General features: G+C 49.3%; 1 protein-coding gene across 1 annotated transcript; it reads right to left on the minus strand.

The window, feature by feature from the left end:
* Positions 1–1206: 1206 nt before the first annotated feature.
* RNF223 (ring finger protein 223) lies at positions 1207–15063 on the minus strand. The gene is made up of 2 exons (XM_027855559.1): positions 14743–15063; positions 1207–2357 (listed from the first exon to the last, which is right to left on the minus strand). The coding sequence occupies exon 2, from the start codon at positions 2346–2348 to the stop codon at positions 1605–1607; it is 744 nt and encodes a 247-aa protein (XP_027711360.1). The 5' UTR covers positions 2349–2357; positions 14743–15063; the 3' UTR covers positions 1207–1604.
* Between the last annotated feature and the right edge of the window lie 5500 nt (positions 15064–20563).

Below are 20563 nucleotides of genomic sequence, written 5' to 3' on the forward strand. Positions count from 1 at the left end.
CCATCTGGACATGTCTAAAACGGAGCACTCCTTCTTCCCTCAGTCCACCTCTCCTCCTATTAATTCATTTAACACACATTTATTAAGGACTTCCTCTCTCTCTGTGTGTTTTAATGAGATCTGTGAAGAACTCCCCTTTATCAGCTCAGGGCAAATCACATAACCTCTATCTGCCTTAGTTTCCTCATCCGTGAAATGGGAAGAATAATAGTGCCTATTTCCCTCTCTGGGTTGTTGGGAGGATCAAATGCGTGTAAAATGTTTTGCAAACTTCCGAGTGAAAATGCTAATGAAAAGGTTGGATGTGGCTTTGATCTTTGTGGTCTGCATCAGGTGACTTGGCCACAGTCACACAGCCCGAATGCATCGCAGGTCAGGCTTGGACCCAGGTCTCCACCACATGGAAGCCAGCTCTGTCCATGGTACCGCTCTGTCCTCTCACTTAATAAACGCTTGTTAGACCTGAACAAAGAGTGGATCATTGAAGAGCATGAGGCTACTTGGACCATAGTCCTTGGATACCAGGGAGACCCTACTCCTACCTTCTCTGGGCCTCCATTCTACCTGGGATGAGTTTAGAAATCCCCAAAGGCTGAAGTCGAGGTTTTATTTTTCTTTTTCACACAGACACAGATATAAAATTATTTATTTCTTTAACAAACAAACAGCAATTAACAAAGGAGGGGGGCAAATATTGCCCCTTGGTTCCTGCTTGCTCCCTGATCACAGGTCAGTCATGGGTCTGTGGGGTGGGTGGACTGGGGAATGGAAAGTTTGCCGGTCAGTTAATGCCCAAGATCTGCTCAGACCAGTAGAATAATGGGGGGAGGGATTAGAGAGGTCAGCAAGTTCTGGCTCAGTGCCCCCACCCAAAGACAGGTTCTACTAGTGGGGTAAGAGGGGTTAAGGTCAGAGTCAGACCAGGGAAGTAGGGAAGGGTGATTCTTGAGGAGAGGCACTAAGTATTGGGCAGGGAGGGCTGGAGAGCAGGATGGGGTCCAGGGGAGGGGAGGGACCAGCCCTGCCCAGCCTGGGGAACCCCTAGGGAGAGGATGGTGTGGAAGACACCAGAGCCTCAGGGATGAAATGTCTACATAAAAATAAAAATAAAATACACACAAGCTATAGAAAATTACATTATCACTGTCCCAGGGGCCACTCACTTTGCCCCCATCCTCACCCACCCCGCCCTCCCCTCCCCACCTAGTTCTTTTTTCACATTTTAACAAAGGATCCATTAGAAAGAGCTCTAGGCCAGGAGCCAGTAGACTTGGGGTCAAATCCCAGCTCAGTCCCTGGTTCATTTTGTGACCTTGGACAAGTCATTTTCTTTGTAAAGTAAAGGAGTTAGAGTAGGTGCCCAGTAAGGTCCCTTCCAGCTCTGACTCGTCTGTGAATCTGTCATAGCTCCATTAAGAATTATCTCCTCATTTCACACCCCCTCCCATGCCTCCCAAACAATCAGGTCCTTGAGAGTCAGTCCCATGGTAGAATCTGGACGTAGACCTTGGGGGGCTGAGAAGGCTGGGCAGTCAGGCTAGCCAGGGGTCCAGGCCAGATTATTGCACTCAGACGAGGTGGGGGTTGGGGTGGGGCTAGCCTGATTAATTATCAATCAAAGGGAAAATGGAGGGGGTGGGCCGGTGAATTATGGGGGGAGGGGGGCGGTTCGTGAAGCAGCGTAGGTTGCCAGTCTTCAGGGCGCACTGAACGGGCCACAGGACGATACAGAAGAGGATAATCAGCAGCACGGTGATGAGGACGATTCTTTTCCAGTCACTGCAGTAGGAACACCTGGCCAGAATCCCTCTGCGTCGAGGTGGGATGGGGGACGGGAGATTGACAGTATCTGGCTTGCTCATGCCCACGTCCACACAGATGCAAGCCGGAGGCTCGGATGTGCTAGGAGGCAAGGGGGGCCTGTAGCAGAGTTTGCTCCCGTCCATCCAGACGGGCTCCTCCTTCCGCAGATGCGGGGCCAGTGACGCCAGCAGCTCTTGGTTGGTGCGCAAGGCGGGGGCGCCGGTCAGCGGCACAGGTGTGGGCTGGCGGCACAGCGGGCAGGGTATAGCGTCGTCCGACTGCCCGGCAGGCTGGGCCGCCATGAGCCGAGCCAGGCACTCCAGGCAGAAGACGTGAGTGCAAGACAGGACCTTCGGTGTCTTGAAGATATTATCATATCCCGTAAAGCAGATGGAACATTCCAGCGGGGACGATACCTTCTCTGATCCATCCTCAGGGGAGCCTGGGGCTGGAGGGGACATGGGCTTCATGGGCATCAGCACGGTGGGGCTGCTCAGGCCTGGTGGGGGCACCTCCGTGTGCCATACTTGCTCCGTCGATGACATACTTCTGGTCTGGGGGACAAAGCAGAGACTGAGTCAGAGACCAGAGAGGCCCTCCCTCCTCTCATCCCATCTCTCATACTCAGAGTCCCCAGAGAAGGAAGGACAGCCCCAGTTCTGCTCTCGGTCCCCTCCGTTCTAGAAAGTCCTGCTTTATACCTAACTCAAGTCATTCCTGCCACAATCTGAATCCATCCACTGCCCTCCACTTGGTCTAGATGAGATCTCCCTCCTTGGAATATAACTGAGTCCAGCGATGAACATCCCTTGGTGTTCAACCAAAAAAAAAAGTCTCCAAGATTTTATACACACACCTAACAGATATCTATTATTTCCTTTAATCTTCACAACAACCCTGTGATTGAGGCATTGTTTTTATGCCATTTTACTGATGAAGATATTGGGGCCCATCAGGGTTAAACTAGTGCGAGTGCTAGGATTTGAACCCATATCATTCTGAGTCCAGGACTAACATGTTATTCGCTGTGCCAGGCTGCCTCCAAGGACTGGAATTCTGACTGGATTCAAACCTAAGTCTTATTGATGCCAAGTTCAAAGAGAAGGATATTCTTTAACTGAAATTCTCAGTCTGTTCAGTTGTGTCCCACTCTCTGTGATCCCATCTAGGGTTTTCTTGGCAGAGATGCTGGAGGGGTTTTCCATTTCCTCCTCCAACTCATTTTACAGATGAGGAAACTGAGGTAAGCAGGGGAAAGTGACTTGCTCAGGGTCACACAACTAGTAAATATCTGAGGCTGGATCGCTCTATCCACTGCACCACCTAGCTGCCCCGATCTCAGTTTAGCCCTGTGGAAGTAAAAGGAAAGATCGTCTACATCTCTTGCTAACCACCCTTACTCTGGGCTTCCTTTCCCCTTAGCAAGGCTGAGCTCTGTGTGTGTGTTTGTGTGTGTGTTTGTGTGTGTCTATTAGGGGAGGGTGGCTACAGAACCCTTCCCTCCCAAGCAGCTCCTGGGGTTTTCAGCTTGATCATCTATGAAGGGCTGGCTGAGTGGAGGGAGGGAGGGAAAGCTGGGGCAGAGTCCAAATCCTGCTTTGTCCTCCTGCATCCAGGGATGTTTTGGGAAAGTGAAGGGGAACCAGGGGAACCATCATGATTAAAGTGTACGAAATTTTCATTAGACCTTTTTGGGGCAGTTGGGGAGAGACAAGTTGAATGAAGAGACAAGAAGGCCTTGTTTCCTTAAGTTTGTGTGTGTGTGTGTGTGTGTGTGTGTGTGTGTGTGTGTGTGTGTTGGGTGGGGGGGTTTGTCACCTCTCATTCACCACATCCTCATTTACAGCCTGAGGCCCTGCCCAGGCTGCAGGGTTAACAATGACCTTGGCCAAAGGAAAGGTAAAGAGGGTAGCTGGGAGGATGAGATACAGTTCTCAGGGAGCCCCTGGGCTGGCCTGGGAGACATGAACCTGGACCCTCACAAGTCAACCTGTCCCAAGCTGACCCCATCATCTGCCCCCCCCCCCCCCCCGTCAGGCTCCCTAGTTCTGTGGACGGTGCTGCCATCCGTCTGGGTACCCAGGTTCACAACCTGGAAGCTTTCCTCCCTCACTCCCTGCCTCCTGTGCCAGTCCAGTCAGTGACCACGTCTTGTCAATTCCATTCTGCTTCTCTTCTGTCTGTCCCCTTCTCTCCACTCACAGGGGCCACCAATCCCATCACCCCTCACTCGGATTATTGTATTCAACAGACATGGGTTAAACCTTCCATGTGCAAAGCAAGATGCTTGATACCCACAGATCCCCTTGCCTCTGGGCTCTCCAATCCAACCTCACCCTCCACCACCTCAGCTCCCAAATTAATCACTGAGAGACATGTGGAGTTAGAGTTAACTAGAGTGACCGTGGGCAAGTCATCAGACCTGTTTGAGGCGGTTTCATTGACTGCTAAAGGAGACAGACAGTGTGTCATAGTGGATAGAGGGCCAGCCCTGAGCTCAGGGAGATCTGGGTTCCAATCTCACCTATGATACCAATATTGGTCTGTGTGTCCCTGAGCACATTATTTAACTTTCCAGTGCTCCATAAGGGTACAGGGAGTTTCTCGTGTCAGTGAAAGCAGACCCAGACCCTAGCTCTAATAGCACTTCCCAGAGCCCTGAGGATCAGATTTATTAACATATGCAAAGTGCTTTGTAAACTTTAGAGGCTCTGGAAACCTTAGCTCTCCTCCCCTCCCTCTCCCAATCCTGAGCTTTGGTTTCCCAATGGGCAAGCATCCTGGGTGTAGGTGTGGGGGATGGGGGGTGGCAGTAGACCGAGGCCCCTCTCAAGCACCTCCCGTAGTTTCAGCTCAATCAGCTCTGAGGGGCTGCCTGAGAGTGGCTGGTTGGGTGTGGGGAGGGAGGGAAATTTGGGCCAGAGTTCAAAAGCTTGGACCATATCATTCCCTTGCTCAGAAAACTTCATTGACTCCCTATGCCTGTGGGCAAAAAATAAAAACTTCTTCGCTTAGCTTTTAAGGTTCTCGGCTTCACGGCTCTGACCTCATTTCAGTTTATTCCCCGACAAGGTTAATTGAGTTGTGGACGTGGTGTCAGAAGACCTAGACTTCAGTCCCACCTCTGACAATCACCAGTTGCATGTGGCCTTGGGAAATCACTGCCCTGCTCTCAGCTTCAATTTCTCCATCTGTAAAATGGGCACGATATCCCAGCCATGCCCAGTTCTCACGGTCCTTGGGAGACTAATGAGAGCACATATTAAAAGTGCTAGAGAAATGTCAGTTCTTGGGATGACAGGATAATGATCGTGACTCTTCCGAGAACCTGACCATGCATGGAATGCCCCTCCTTCCTCATTTCCACTTGCCAAAAACCCTTCTCTTCCTTCCAGATTCAGTTCAGACACCGCCTCCTTTTCCAGGAAGCCATCCCTGATCCACCACCCCCAACCTGGCTGAAAATGCCTGCCCCCTTCTCTGACTGTCCTGGAGCACTTTGGGTTTCTCCTTTGCCCCCTTGGTCCCTACCTTATCTACTCATTGACATCCCTGCCTCATTATCCCGAGGAGAAAGTAAGCCCCTTGAGTGCAGGGGTGGTGTAGCTTGCTTTATCTAGCATGGCAGGATCTTTGAACTTAGCAGAAGCTAATAAATGCTTGGTGCATTAGAGGTAATGGAGGGCCTTGACTGATAGGGATGTGGAGGCAGGAGGACACAGAGTTTACCAAATCCTTCACTCTTGTCCTCTCCTGTGAGCCTCCCAACTCTCCTGTGAACTGGGGGTGACACCCCAGGAATATTCTGTGCTAGCGGTCCCTGCCCCTGCTCCAAGAGAGCGGAGCTAAAGGATCCTGACTCTGGAAAGGACCCCGCGGGGCCACTCAGTCCAAGCCCCCAAGACTAGGGATGTTCAAAGACTCGTCCAAGGTCATGAGGGTAATTGAGAAAGGAGATTAGAACCCAGGTCCCCTGACTCCTTTTTCTGTTGACCACTGTCTTCCTATTTTAAAGATGAGAAAACTGAGAGTCATCCGTAGGAAGTGACTTGCCCAGGCTTAATACAGCTCACAGGTGGCAGTGTCTGGATTTCAACCCAGGACAGCACCCGTTCCATTCTGCTGGTCTGACTCCAAGCTTGTCCTACTGAGGTGTTTGAGATGAGGCTGGATGACCATTCTTGTAGAGGATCTGACCCAGTGAGAGTTCTCTACAGACCTAACAATGTTGTAAAAATGTTAGCCATTGGTAGCAGTAAGGATTTTGAGGGGCAGGGTGAGGCTTGGACTGTGCAGCTGCTGAGATCTCTCCCAGCTCTGACAGAATGAGAGCCTACGATGGGGGGCCAGTGCACCCCTGCTGAAATCCTTGTCACTCTGTGACCTTGGACAAGTCACTTCTCTTGGGAGCTCAGTTTCCCTATCTGTAAAATGAAATAAGACAAAGCTGTTCAGTGATGTCCCACTCCTGGTGACCCCATTTGGGGTTGTCTTGGCAGAGATACTGGAGTGGTTTGTCATTTCCTTCTCCAGCTCATTTTTACAGATGAGGAAACTGAGGCAAACAGGTTGCAGTGACTTGCCCAGGGTCACACAGCTAGTACGTATCAGGCTGGATTTAAACTCAGGTCCTTCTGACTGCAGGCCCAGGGCTCTATCCAAAATAAGACAAAGGGGTTAGACTAAATGACCCATAAGGGCTCTTACCTCGGGGACTTCCTCCAAATCTCAGCTAAAGTCTCCCTTCTACAAAACGCCTGTCCCAATTCGTCTTAATCCAAGTGCTTTCCAGATCAGTGGATTATCTCCAATTTATCCAGTTGTATCATTTGATCACAGTTGTTTACAAATTGTCATCTCTATCAGACTGTAAACTCCCTGAGGGCAGACACTGTCTTTTGCCTTTTTTTTTTTTTTTGTATTCCCAATACTTGGCATAGTTCCCAGCACACAGTAGGAACATAATAAATGTTTATTAACTGGCTGGACTGGACATAAGAACGTTGCCAGCTCCTAGTGAGCCTCCCTTGGCCCCTGGGCTGAGCTGAGGGCTGTCAGGACCCAGCCAGACTAGCCCTGACGCCCAGGTTGTCCCCATCACCAATACTCTTCTCCTCAGGTCAGAACCTGTTTGGACCTCACTTGGTGGCAGAGTCATCAGGGCCAACAAATATTTATTCCTCACCGGGGTGGGTTCCAGAAAGGGACAGTCACACCTGTGGCCATGCCCTGGCTGCCAGTGACTGTGGGAATGCAGCAGGGAGTGGAGCAGGCTCTCTGCTAGATACCTGAGGTTTTGGCTCACCAGAACCCGAGAATTGCAGGCCTGTGACTCATCTTCAACACGAGATCTGGGAATGACTGCATGTGACCTGTCATTTGACTAACAGTGTGCCTCACGTAGTGGAATGAGGCCCAGGTTCAGGTCCTGACTCAGCATTGGACCTGCTGGGCCAACTCACACAAGTCCCTACCCCTCTCTGGCCTTCTGTCTCTTCCTCTCTGAAAAGAAGGACTGAGACCAGACAGTCTCTGAGCTCCCTTCTGGCTTTCACATTCTCTAAGTCTCCAATGTCTCATGAGACAAAGGAAGGTGCCCAGACAGAGCTCCGCCTTGAAGAAATGTGCCTACTGTTTGAAGTCATCAATGGGATTCTTAATTGGAGACTCAATCTCCTGCTTCCCCTGGGCATTTTCTCTGGTTGTCTCTCCCTCCCTCTTCCTCTGTCTATTGACCTCCCTGGCTGGTGGAGGCAGGAAGACTCATCTTCCGGAGTTCAAATCCAGCCTCAGACACCTAATGTCTGTGTGATCTTGGGCAAGTCACTTTATCCTATGTGCCTCAGTTTCCTCATCTGTAAAATGAGCTAAAAGAAAATCGAAAACCACTCCAGTATCTGTTTGTCAAGAAAATCCCAATGGGGTCACAGAGTCAGACGTGACTGGACTACAAGAAAACCCTATCTCCTACAAGAAGCCTTCCCCAACCCCTCTTCATTCCAGGGCCTTCCTTTGATTAATTATTTCCCATTTATCCTGTACAGAGCTTGCTTTCTATATATTTGTCTCCTCCATTAGACTGTAAGCTCCCAGAGGGCAGGGATTGTCTTTTGTCTTTCTTTGTATCCCCAGCACATAGTAAGTGCTTAAAACAATGCCTGTTGATACAAATTGTGATTTTGATCACGTTTGTGTGTGTGTGTATGTTTGCTTTTTTTTGGGGGGGGGTGGGATGGCACATACCTCCAAAATGAAGTTTGAAGCCAATGGGGAAATCTGATTTAAAATACAAATATTTCTTTTACAGAAGCAGGCAGATAGCAGAAGCCTTCATTTGAAGTCAGAGGACCGAGGCCCACTATTTGGCCTGGGGAAAATCCCATCATCTATCTGATCCAACTGCCCTTCTGTAGACAGGAAGGCTGGATCAAATGGCCCAGTGCAACCTTCAGTTTGGCATCTGAGAACCTGGGTTCAAAATTCCCCTTTGTTACTTATTGCCTATGTGATCTTGGTGGAGTAATTTCAGCTCTCTGGGCCTCAGTTTCTCTAACTGCAAAATGAGAGGGTTGGATTTGGAGGCCTCAGAAGTCCCTTTGAGTGCTAGACTTAGCATCCCGTGATCTTGTCTGGGGGCATTTCTATGGAATAAACTTAAGGTGATGGGTAGATTGGACTCTTGAGAAGGGGCCATCAGTAACCACAGCACTTGCTCTTGGGGGTGGGACGGTGGGATGGACATTTGTCGCTGCAGATCTGAGGACTGATTTCACATAATTTCCTCTTCCCCATCTCTGTGTTCCAGCCATGCTACTCTATTTGCTGTTCTCTGTCTACACAACACTCTCTCTCCCACCTCCCTGTCTTTGCATGGGCTGTGCCCATGCCTGGTGTGCACTCCCCCTTCAAGTCTTCTTGCCAGGACCCCTGGATTCCTTCAAAATTCAGTTCAGGGACCTCCTTCTTCCTGATTTGTCTCAGGCATTAGTGCTCTCTCCCAGCTCCTAAATTACTTTGTATTCATGTTAGAACGGGAAAAGTGCTGGAAATTGGGTTCAGATCTGACCTTTATCTCTGTGTCAACTTGGGAGTCATTTAATTTCTCTGGGCCTCAGTTTCCCTACCTGTCAAGTAAGGGGATTGCATGAGAAAACATCAAAGTTCCTCTCCAGCTCTAAATCGATGATTCTTTCTAGTAAATTGGAAGTTCCTTGAGGGCAGGAGCTGTTTTATTTTTGTCTCTGGCACATAGTAGGTACTTAAATGTTCAATGGAGTACGTTGAACTGAACTGAGATATCACCTGAGAGGCAAGCAGGACCACAAACCTCAGAGCTTCAATAGGGCCAGAAGCCAGGCTGGGGTTTACCACCCTGGAAAAGCACCAGGGAGTGCCACAGTGCACAGAGCGCTGGTCCTAGAGGCAGGAAGATCAGAGTTCAAATCCAGCCTCATGTACTTACTAGCTACTTTGCCTCAGTTTTCCCATCTGTAAAATGGGGATAAAAATAGCACTTCGCTCCCAGGGTGGTTGTGAGGATTACATGAGATAATATTTCTAAAGAGCTCTATAAATGTGTTGTTGAATCATTTCATTCACGTCCAACTCTTCATGACCGCATTTGGGATTTTCTTGGCAAAGATACTGGTATGGTTTGCCATTTCCTCCTTCAGCTCATTTTACAGATGAGGAAACTGAGGCAAACAGGGTTAAGTCAATTGCCCAGGTTCACAAAGCCAGTAAGTGTCTATGGCTGGATTTGAACTCAGATCTTCCTGAATTCAGGCCCAGCGCTTTATCCACTGGGCCACCTAGCTGCCTACTCTGTAAATGCTAGCCATTTTTAGGTATTTTTCTTTACATGCCCCCCACTGAGACATGACTGTAATGCTCATATGGAAACCCATGACCTCATTTATAGGGGTGAGGCTTCTGCAGAGAAAAAGTACTAGCTTTGCAGGAAAGAGAGGTCTGGGTTCAAATCTCAGTTCTGATGTGGCTGAGCCTCATGTACTCTATCCCTCACAGGGCAGTGTGGAAGGTGTTTTGTGGGACACAGAGCATTTTGGAAGGGGTGTTGGGAATATGAAAAATAGCTATGGGCCTCCTCTCTGACTGGAAATGCATACAGACATCCAGGATGAAGGCCTCGGGCTGCCCCATCGCCTTCCCTACCTCTCCCTTCCTCTCCCCACTTTCTTCAGCCCGTAGGCTGGCTCTTGCCCTTCCATGCATTGGGGTGGTAGTGGGGGTTTGGGCAGGGCAAGGGCAGGTTTTACAAGGTCTAGGATTTTCTGAAAGGTACATTTCCTGTCTCCTGGCAAAGGAACTGACCCAACCTGACGTTCCTGTCTGACACAGAGTGGGGAGATCTCAAAGCCAACCTTTGTGATGACAGACTGACGATCCCAGGGCAGGAAATCATCTCTTCTACTTGGAGAATTTGGGGAGGCCTCCCTCCCACTCCTTAGACCTAGCATCCCTGCTTCCTTCCTTGCCCGCCAGGTGCTACATTCTCCAAGGGCAGGAAGGCGCCTCCCAGCCTCAGCTCTCATGTCTCTCCTGCCCCTGAACTCAAGCAACCACAAGTATGCAGGTGTGCATACTCACAAAAACACATCTCACAACTTTAAGGTTTGCAAAGGGCTTTCTCACAATAACTAGAGGTAGAATTATTGCCATTTTACAAATAAGGAAACTGAGGCACAGAGAGGTGAATAATAATAATAATGATAACAATAGTTAGCATTTATGGATGGCTTTAAGGGTTGCAAAGCCCTTTACAAATGTTAACTCATTTAACCCTCGCAACCTTGGGAGGAAGATGCTATTAGTACTCCTATTTTGCAGATGAGGAAACTGAGGAAGGCATAAGTTAAGTGACTTGTCCAGAGTACCATAGCTACCATGTGTCTGAGGTGGGATTTGAACTCAGGTCTTCGTGACTCTGGGCCTGGCACTCTGTCCGCTGTGCCACTTAGCTGTCCATGGCCTCATTGATGGGCCCAGAGTCACACAGCATCCCCATTTCTAAAACAGGCCAGCTCTTCTGGAATGAGAGGCAGTCAGGGATGGTAGAAAAGAACCCTAAACTTGGAGTCAGAGAATTTATGCTCAAAGCCCATCACTGTTGCAGACAGCCTGTGTGACCTTTGGTAATTCACAACCTCTCTGGGCTATATTTTCTTATTTGTAAAAGGAAGGAGTTAGATTAGATAATTTCTGAAGTTAGAGGGCAGCTAGAGGGTGCCACCATGCATAGAGCACTGAGCCTGGAGTCAGAAAGACCTGAGTTCAAATCCAGTCTCAGACACTTCCTAGCTGTGTGACCCTGGGCAAGTCACTTCACCATGTCTGCCTCAGTTTCCTCATCTGTAAAATGAGCTGGAGAAGGAAATGACAAACCACTCCAGTATCTCTGCCAAGAAAACCCCAAATGGGGTCGCAGAGAATCGGAAGTGATTGAAACAACTGAACAACAAAAACAACCTATGGGATTTGAACACACAGCCTGGGAGCTGCTCTCTTGCCCCCAGAAGACCAGTTGGATGGCGATTGGCCCACAGAGCCACCTGCAGAGTTACAAGTGGAGAGCGTCCATCCGTTCCCTCCTCTGGCTCAGGGCAAGGTCCCTGTCATGAAGGGGTACTCTTCCTTTCCCTACTCCTTTCCTCTCGCCTAGTCTCCTAGAGGCTAACCTCGTTCCTCTCTGATGTGTGATGGTCCGACTGGGTCCATGATGGATAGGAGAGTCTAGTTGGGGATTGTGGGGCTGTGGGCAAGACCCTGATAAGTCAGGGTTGAGGTGGGGACCGTGTGGGAAGGGAGCACAGCTCAGGTGACCTGCATCATTGATAACTGTGGGATCGGCAGAACTTGGGGGGCAATGGGACATCCCCTATCTCAGCTCTTCTTGTCCTGTCCCTCCCCTCTATTGTCACAGTTCAGCCAGACTGGTGCCCAGTGTTCCTGGCTCTGTCCTCCCTTCCTAAACTTTCTCTTATAAGTCAGACCCTGGGCTTCCTCCAGTCTGAACCTGATTCCTTGGACAATGTAAGGCTTTGAATGACATTTGGAACATGCGTAGATGAGAAAAGGGTGTATTTGGGCTACTTTTATTTGGGGAGGGAGGGGTGGGAATGATTCCTTATTGGCTTCTCTGGAATCACCCTCTAGGCAGACTGGATGTCTGCCTCTGGGTAGAATCTGGCTTCACCTTTACCCTCTCTGTCCTCCTTCTCCCCGCCCCACCCTGTGTCAGCATCTCAGTTTCCTTGCCTATCACCCCAAAGCAGAGGGTGCCACTAGTGGGGGGAAAACCCTCTCTAATTTCCATGGCAGCTCAGTGGGAGGCGGGGGGGGGGGCTTGCAGCCCTGCGGATGGGAGCAGATCACCTGTGGCTCTCCCCACCTCAATAGGGGCTCGTCCTGTCTCCTCCCAGATTCATGGGCAGCCACCATGCGGCCATTAGCAAGCCACCCCAGCCCTAATGACTCTGGTTAAACAAGTTTCCCCAGGAGCAGGCTGCGGGTTTGAGGGGTAGGTGGGGAGGGATGGCTGGGGCCCCTCAGGGAGGATTCTCCCAGCCCCAGCCACCTCTCCGCACCCTGCCCCGCTCCTCCCCATCTCTGCCTAACATACCTGGTGAACTACCTTGCAGAGAAGAGTAACAGCTAGCTAAGTCAGGATTCTGGCCGGCTGAGACACTGTCACGGTGTCACCCGTCTGCTGACGACAGGGGTGACTCCCTCACACACAGACACCTCTGGCAGAGGAAAGGGGGGAATCCAGGCTTCTAAAGGTGACAGTCAAGGGTCCAAAGTGCTCAGCTCCAGCCCTATTCCTGGATACACTCCCACACTCTGGGATTCCCAGAACATGGGCCAAAGAAATATCCCAGAAAGGGTTGCTAAGTTCAACAAACCAGACGGGAAAAATGATCCTCTCACTACAGCCTTCCCAACTAGCGATCACACAAAGGGCAGTGTGATAGAGGCAAAGGGGACTTCAGACAAGGTGGATGGAGCCCTGGCCTGGGAGTCAGGAAAACCTGAATTCCAATCCTGCCTCAGCCGATGGCTGTATAATCCTGGACAAGTCATTTACCCCCTCTGTCTGTTTCCTCATCTATAAAATAAGAGAGTTATAACACCCAGAGAAAGAACTATGGAATTTGAATGCAGATGGAAGCATACTATTTGCTATTTTTTTTTCTTCTGTTGTGTTTTGCTTCCTCTTTCTAGTGATTCCTCCTAGTGGCTGTAATTCTTACTTATAACATCACTAATGTGGAAATAAGTTTAATAGGAATGTATATGTATAGCCTACATCAGATTGTAAGCTGTCTTGGGGAGGGAGGTGGGGGGGAAGGGAAGAAAAATTTAAATCTCGAAAGCTTATGGAAGTGATTGTTGATAAATCAAAATAAATTAATTTAAAAAATTAGAGGGTTATAAAGTCTGTCTCGGCCGTAAATCAACGATCCTAAGATCCCATGAATTCAACCAGAAAATGAGCAGAATGAGCAATGACTAAAGAGCCAGAAGACCTGGATTCAAATCCTGCTTATTCTCTGAGTGACCTTGGGCAAATCATTTCTCTGAACCTCAGTTTCCTCATCTATAAAATGGGGATAATAATAGCACCCACCTCCCAGGGCTGTAATGAGATAATGCTATTAAAGTACTTTGCAAAACATAAAGTGCTATATAAATTCCAGTTATTATTATTATTCAATACAACAAAAATCCATTTCTCTAGTTCAGAGGTCCTTCATTTTTTTTTTAAGTATCGTGGACCCCTTGGACAGTCTGATGAAGCCTCGAGACCCCTTTTCAGGATAACGCTTTTAAATGAGTAAAATAAAATACATAGGATGCCAAAGGAAGTCAATTCTATCTAAACAAATCGATTATTTTTTCCCGTCCAAGTTTCCAGACCCCCTAAAATCTACCCACAAGTACCTTGGAAATACACAGACCCCAGTTAGAATGCCTTAAATATTTTCCTTTAAATAATTCTCCCTTTCCCCTCTGCCCCCAGCCAGCTCATGCAATTACTGTCTGTGCCTAGTTCCCAGGAAGCTCAGACCAGGGCTGAGTCTTGAGGCTGACATCTTAGGGTCACACAACTGGCCAGTATCGGAGGCAGGCTTCAAACCCTAGTTCTAGATACATCCATCATTCCTGCCATGAGGTCATGCTCCATGTCTTCAAATATCTCTAGGTACTATGCTGATCAATAAAATAAAAATTCATTTAAAAGCACCATCCCTGAATTCGTAGTCAGTTTCGGTCCTCACTTGGGGATCCTTGGTATTTTTGAGATTAAATAGAAGTCCTCATACTCCTGCTGGCCTGAAGCAAAGACTGGCCTCTGCTCCCTTCCAAACTGGTCCAGTCCAGGATGCCTGGCATTCCAAGGGGCACTAAGTATTTGGCACCTGCCAAAATTGGCCCCAGGGGATGAGGAGGGAAGGGGTGTGGGGAGAATAAGTCTCCCCTGCATGTGACTTGCCATCACCAGGTCACTTCAGGGTGGCTGTGTGCAAGTCATCAGCCAGGATACCGATTTTGGATTAGTTAGAGATGCCCTGGAGGCCTGGCTGCCTAAAATGCCAACTAGCCAGGCTTGGGGATAGACAGCTCAGGGTGGATGAGAGGGAGACTAGGAGCCTAGACTTTCCTACCCTTCTTGCCACTCTGATGGCTTGTTTGTAAGGGAGTTTCATTAACTATACTCCAGACCGGAGGTCACTCACTCACTCACTCACCCAAGGGAAATGTTTCCAAGCCCAGTTAGCCCCTGACACTGCTGTGGGGGGGTGTAGGGGTAGGACATCCCTGGACCCACCCATCCCCAAAGTCCTTCTCTGGCCAGTGGCCAACAGGCAGCCCCAAGCCCTTCACAGCAGCAGAAAGTGTGGTGGGCAGACTTACCTGGGCTTCCGGGTCAGTGGGAGGTGGTCATACTCTGCCGGGTGCTGCTCTGCCAGCTGAGGCCCAGCTTGGCCCTCAGGGCCAAGGAGTGGGGTGGTGACTTGGGAATCAACTCCCAAGTCCTCTTGGGGGGATTTTTTCTGGCTCCTTTGTAAGTTGTCAAACCTGTGGTTGATCCCTCTTCTTCCTACTCTGGGTAGCACAGGTATCTTGTGGCTTCTGCTGGCAGGGAAAAATTGTGGCGTCAATGTCTACAGTAACCAGTGGTGTTCCCCAGGGCTACGGCGTCTGGTCCACCCAATAACCAAGTGGAAAGGTGTGCTCCCTCTCCCTAGTAGTACTCATTCCCTGCTTAGGTGCTATTTATGGTCTCTGGGTGAGTGGCCCCGCCCACCTGCTCAGTCTGGAGGTGAGGCTCTGATTGGTTGCCAAGCTAGCAGGTGTGTGCCCAGCACCTCTGCCAGCAAGGAGGAGCCAGTTCAGAAGCCAGGTGTGTAGATGCAGGGGAATTCTCCTTCTGTCCTGGTTGGGGGTGAAGGTGGGGTTGGGTGCTGCGGGCCATCAGCTGAGTCCTGCCCCTAGAACTCCCTCTGGCAAGAAGGAATCTCTCTTCCTGGGGAAAAGAAAGTCCCCTTAATGCAAGGTTTCTCCTGGGAGGGACTCTGGGAGAGAAATCACTCCCAGACCCTCAGGGAAACTAGTCACTCCCAGGTACACACTCCAGGGCAAGGTTGGGTGGGATGTCTCTTTGGGAGTGTGCTCACTTCCAGCAGGCATCTTCCCCAGATAGCCTAGGGTCTCATTTGCTGACAGCATCTCTTCAGCTAAGGGGACAGCAGAGCCTGAAAGTGGGAACTCTAAACTTCATTAGGTGTTCCCATGTCCTGATACTCCTCTGCCGGGGACCCCCGCTCACTTTCTTCCCAGAAAAATTCTAGAGGCCAGTTCCTTTTTTTCCCAGCTTGTTGGGCATCTCAGACCAGCTTCATCTGATGAAAGCTAGGTGATGGGGCTGAAGGTAAAAGGTCTGTGGGTTAGGGGTTGTTTCCTGTGTCTCAGTCTCATTGTCTGGAGGCGGGAGAAGACAAAATACTTTCTTCTTTCTGGAAAGAAGTCTTTCTTCTCCTAGGGTGGAGAATTATTCAGTGTGTGTGGGAGGTGTGTCCTCTTTTCCTGGAGGCCTGGGAGGAGTGATCTTTATCTGAGAGGATATGGGAGCAGGATAGAGGATAGAGGGTGACCTCTGTCTCTGGGGATGATCTCTCTCCCACAACCTATATTTCCCTTTAGGACTTGGTTGGTAGAGATGGGAAGGGGGTGGGGAGAAAAACCTAGGGTTGATCTGTCTCCCTGTCACTAAGACTAGCCTTTTCCGGTTATCTCTGACGGCCTGGGGGAAAGCCTTTCTGAGGGACAGGGAATGACCTCTCTCCCTAGGTATGATCTCTTTTTAAGGACTTGGAGGTCTCTTATTAGGCAGAAGTCCTCTCTGCCTGAGAAAGTCTCCTCTTACTGGGGGTCTAGGGAGAGCTTTTTTCCTTGGGATGTTTGGTGCTATCTTCTAGGGATGGAGGAAATCTCTCCCTGACAGTTTAGGACTGACCTCCTTGCCTAGGGGATGGGAGAGGGGGCAGGCAAGCTCAATTTGAGAGTATGGGTCTGAGTATGACCTCTTTCTTGGAGATAAAGGGATGATTTCTTAGGAAGAATCTCTCTCTCCCTGGAAGCATGATATGTATGAGCACTCAGTGACATTTCTCCTTGTGGGTGACTGACCTCTTTCAGAACCTAAAGGTATGTGTGATGTTTTTTCTCTGAGTCATTGGAAGGGTCCTCTCTAACGGAGACCTTCTTTCCTGACATTTTTGGGGATGGTGTTCTATCTCCCTGAGGCCCTGGGAGTAACCTTTTCTAGAAGTTCCAGGACTGGCTTCTTTCCCTGGGGAGGTAGGGGTGGAGTGGGGCTGGGGCTGATGTTTATCCTTAGGTATAACTTCTCTCCTGGAGTCTTTGGGTGTCCTCTTTCATGAGGAGTGATCTTTCTTTTTTAGAGGCACTTTATTAAAAGAGAGAAGTCATGGAACAATCTCTTTCCCTAGTGAGTCAGTCAAGAAACATTTCTTAAGCCCCTGCTATGTGCCAAGCACTGAGGATATGAAAAGAGGCAAAATATAGACCTTGTTCTTTAGAACCTCAAAATCCAATGGAGGAGACAACCAATTGAGGTGGTTTGGGGATGTTGCTGTTAGCCTTCATTCTAGAAGAGGACCAATGGCATCATTGAGGACTTGGGGTGTGAATTGGATTTAAATGAGGCAGAGCAGTGTTTGGGGTGGAGAAGAAGGGGGTGGCAGGGTGTGGGGGGCGGGCAGAACCGGGCTTATTGGCTATCCAAGTTTTTGAAGGTCTGTTGTGTGAAAGAAGGATTACAATTGCTCTCCTTGGCCCTAGAGAGCCAAACCAGGAATAAAGGGTGGTTTGATAGAAGGAAGCCCTTTCTGACTCGGGGAGCTGTCCAGAAGGGGAATGGGCTGCCCAGGGAGGTAGCAGGTTCCCTCTCCTGGGGGGTTTTCGTTGTTGGGGATGTTGGTGGGAACTCTTTGTGTGCGGGGTGGATTAGATGGCCACCAAGTTCCCTTCTGACTGCCCACAACCATGACGTTCCAGAGAGGTGGGTGGAAGGACGGCATTCCCATCTCGCCAGAATTCACAGAGCCTTGATGCCCCAGCCCCAGTGCCCTCCATGTGGTGAGACCTCATTGATGTTCAGAAACATTTCCAAAGACTTGGTCACCCAGGTCCAGAACCTTTTGGGCAAGTCACCTCCTTTTAGTGTCCTCAACTGTCAGATGAGGGGGTTGGACTGAATGATTAATCAATCAACCAGCATTTTTAAGCACCTACTACGTGCCGAAGAAAAGGCAAACTGACCTAGGTCAGAAATAGAGTTGGTCAAAGCTGTTCTGAGGCAGGACTGGTCAGTGAGTGAGGGACTCTTGTATTTCTAGCCTGGACAAGGTGAAGAGACAGTTAAAAAAACAAAACAAAACTTAACCCTGATTGCCTCACCAAAAAAAAAAAAAGAAGAAAACAAAATAAAACAAAACAAAACAAAGCCACACACAACAAATAGAATAAGTAGATTAAAAACAAACACACAAATGTTAGATCCCAGGTTGTCTGGGAGGGAGGGTCCTGGCACTTGGGGGACATCAGGAAAGGTTTCAAGCAGAAAATGCTGCTTCAGGAAGAGCAGGTCCCCCCTGATTCTGACATTCTATGCTCTAAGGGATCTCTTACCCTTGACTTTCTATGTTTGTTGTTCAATTGTTTCAGTCATGTCTGACTTTGTGACCTTATGTAGGGTTTTCTTGGCAAGGATACTGGAGTGGTTTGCATTTCCTTCTCCAGCTCATTTTACATATGAGGCAGAGATAAGGAGGGAGGGCATTCCAGGCAGGGAGGATGGTCAGTGCAAAGGTAGGGAGGTGGGAAATGGAAGGTCATATGTGAGGAATAGAGAGCCTGCCAGCCAACTGGACTCTAGAGGGTGGGAAGGGAGAGAGCTATGTAATTAATACCTGGAAAGGTACATAGGAGCCAGGTTGCAGAGGGCTTTAATAAGCAAACTGAGGAGTTTATATTTGATCATAGAGACCGAAGGGAGCCATTGGAGTAAGAAGGGGAAGCAGGGAGGCCAGGTAGGAGGCTATTTCAATATTCAGGTGAGGAGGTCTGGAAATGGCAAGATATGGCAATCGATTGGCTGGCTACATGGAAAGTGAGAGAGAGTGAGGCATTGAGGACAGCTGGAAGGGTGGAGATGCCGTGGACAGAAATAGGCAGGTTTAGAAGAGGGGAGGGCCTGGGGAAAAGATAATAAGTTCAGCTTTAGACTTGTGGAGTTTGAGATGCCAAGGGGACCTGCAGCTTGAAATGTCCAACAGACAGTGATGGGAGACTGGTGCTCAAGAGACACCGAGATTGGGTAAATCAATCAGGAGTCAGCTACACAGAGATGGTAATTAAGCCCATGGGAGCTTTCGAGGACACCGGATAGAGATCTCTAATGTCCTTTCCAGATAGAAATCCTATGCTTCGGTGATCTTGAGAATACAAATCAGGGGAGTCTGGAGACAGAGGAGCTCAGGTGAAGGAGGGTATGCAGGGAAGGGAGAAGGATGGGAGGGGCCCTGAGCAGTCTCTTCTCATGTTCTCTCTCCCAGTGGGAGTTAGTCTGACTCCCAGGACTTCAGGTTATAGAGTGATGGAGAGGGGGCAACTCACCTGGTCACCCTCTCCTTCCCTGAGAATGTATTTTCTAGGTCTGTCCAGGGAAGAAATAGTCACTGGCTCCCTTGTCCCTCTACTGTGCAGTGGAAGGAGTCTTGGGATATGAACAAGAACGTGTGGGCTCTTGTTGATAATTCAAAATAAATTAATTTTTAAAAAAAAGAAGGCTTGGGCTCTAGTTCTATGTGACCCTGAGAAAATCATTTCCTGTCTCTAGGTTTCAATTTCCTAGAATGAAGAGCTTAGACTAGGGTATTATTAAGAGCTCTTTTAGCCAGAGAAGGATCTTCTCTGTCCTAAGGTCCCTCCTGATTCTGACATTCTATGCTCTAAGGGATCTCTTACCCTTGACTTTCTATGTTTGTTGTTCAATTGTTTCAGTCATGTCTGACTTTGTGACTTTTTCTTGGCAAGGATACTGGAGTGGTTTGCATTTCCCCCTCCAGCTCATTTTACACATGAGGAAACTGAGGCAAACAGGATTAAGTGACTTGTCCAGGTTCATACAGCCAATGTCTGAGGATGGATTTGAACTCAGGTCTTTCTGAATCCAGGCCTGGCGCTCTATCCGCTGTGCCACCTAGCTGCCCCAGCCATGGGGTTCTGTTCATTACCTAATGAACTGATCTCCATCTTTGCCTCTTTCATAATCTCGGGCTCTACCCTCAGCTTCAGTTAAATTTTGACTCATTCTTTTCTAGGGGGAGAGGTTATAAGTGGACCACTTTTCATAGGCTGGGACCCAGACACTGCTGGCATCCCAGCCTGAGTGTGCATCACCTTCACAAAGCTCTCCTCTCTTTCCCTCACAGTCAGTGGGTACGGGGTAGTTGACTTTCCTGACAATCAGTGCTCAGGGATACCCCATCTCATTTGATGGTGTCTTCTGATACTAGGGGGTCTCACCAATCTTGGTGCCAGATTGTGGCAGGCACCAGCACCTGGAGGTGGAGGATGGGAGTGAGAACTGAGATCCAAGGGTGAAGGGAAAAGATCTAATTCTCATGTCCTTTCTCTCTGTGGTTTTGTCCTCTCATGTGTTCATCTCTCTTGTGTCTTTCTATCTACGAAGGGAGAGGCCGTCTCCCCTCATAACCCTGTCCTCTTGTGACTCTGTCCCTCCCTAGCTTTCCCCTCAATATTCTGTTTCCAAATAACCCTGCCCCCCACCCCACAGCCCTGACTGTCCATGTACTGTTCCCTTGAGGCTCTGCCCCTTCAATGACCCTATCCTCTTGTGACTCTGTGCCCTGGCTCGCAGTCTCTCTCCCATCGCCATCTCAGGCATTCACGGGGCCGGCAGAGTTGGCTATGCTCCACAGAGGATGCTCAGGGAGTTAGACTGAAGCCTCCACGGTTAGTCACCCCCTCGGCCTTCTCGTGTCCGCGGCTGGGTGTGGGACTGGGAATGTGTCACGAACGGGAGGTAGGAGTGGCAGCTGGGAGTGGGAAGGGAGGGTACACTGATTTCTTCAAGAACAGGGAAGGTGGGGCTCAGCTGGGGCTGTCTGAGTGAAAAGACAAGGAG

This window comes from Vombatus ursinus, unplaced genomic scaffold, assembly GCF_900497805.2.
Source record: "Vombatus ursinus unplaced genomic scaffold, bare-nosed wombat genome assembly UNPS02010822.1, whole genome shotgun sequence".
NCBI lineage: Eukaryota > Metazoa > Chordata > Mammalia > Diprotodontia > Vombatidae > Vombatus > Vombatus ursinus.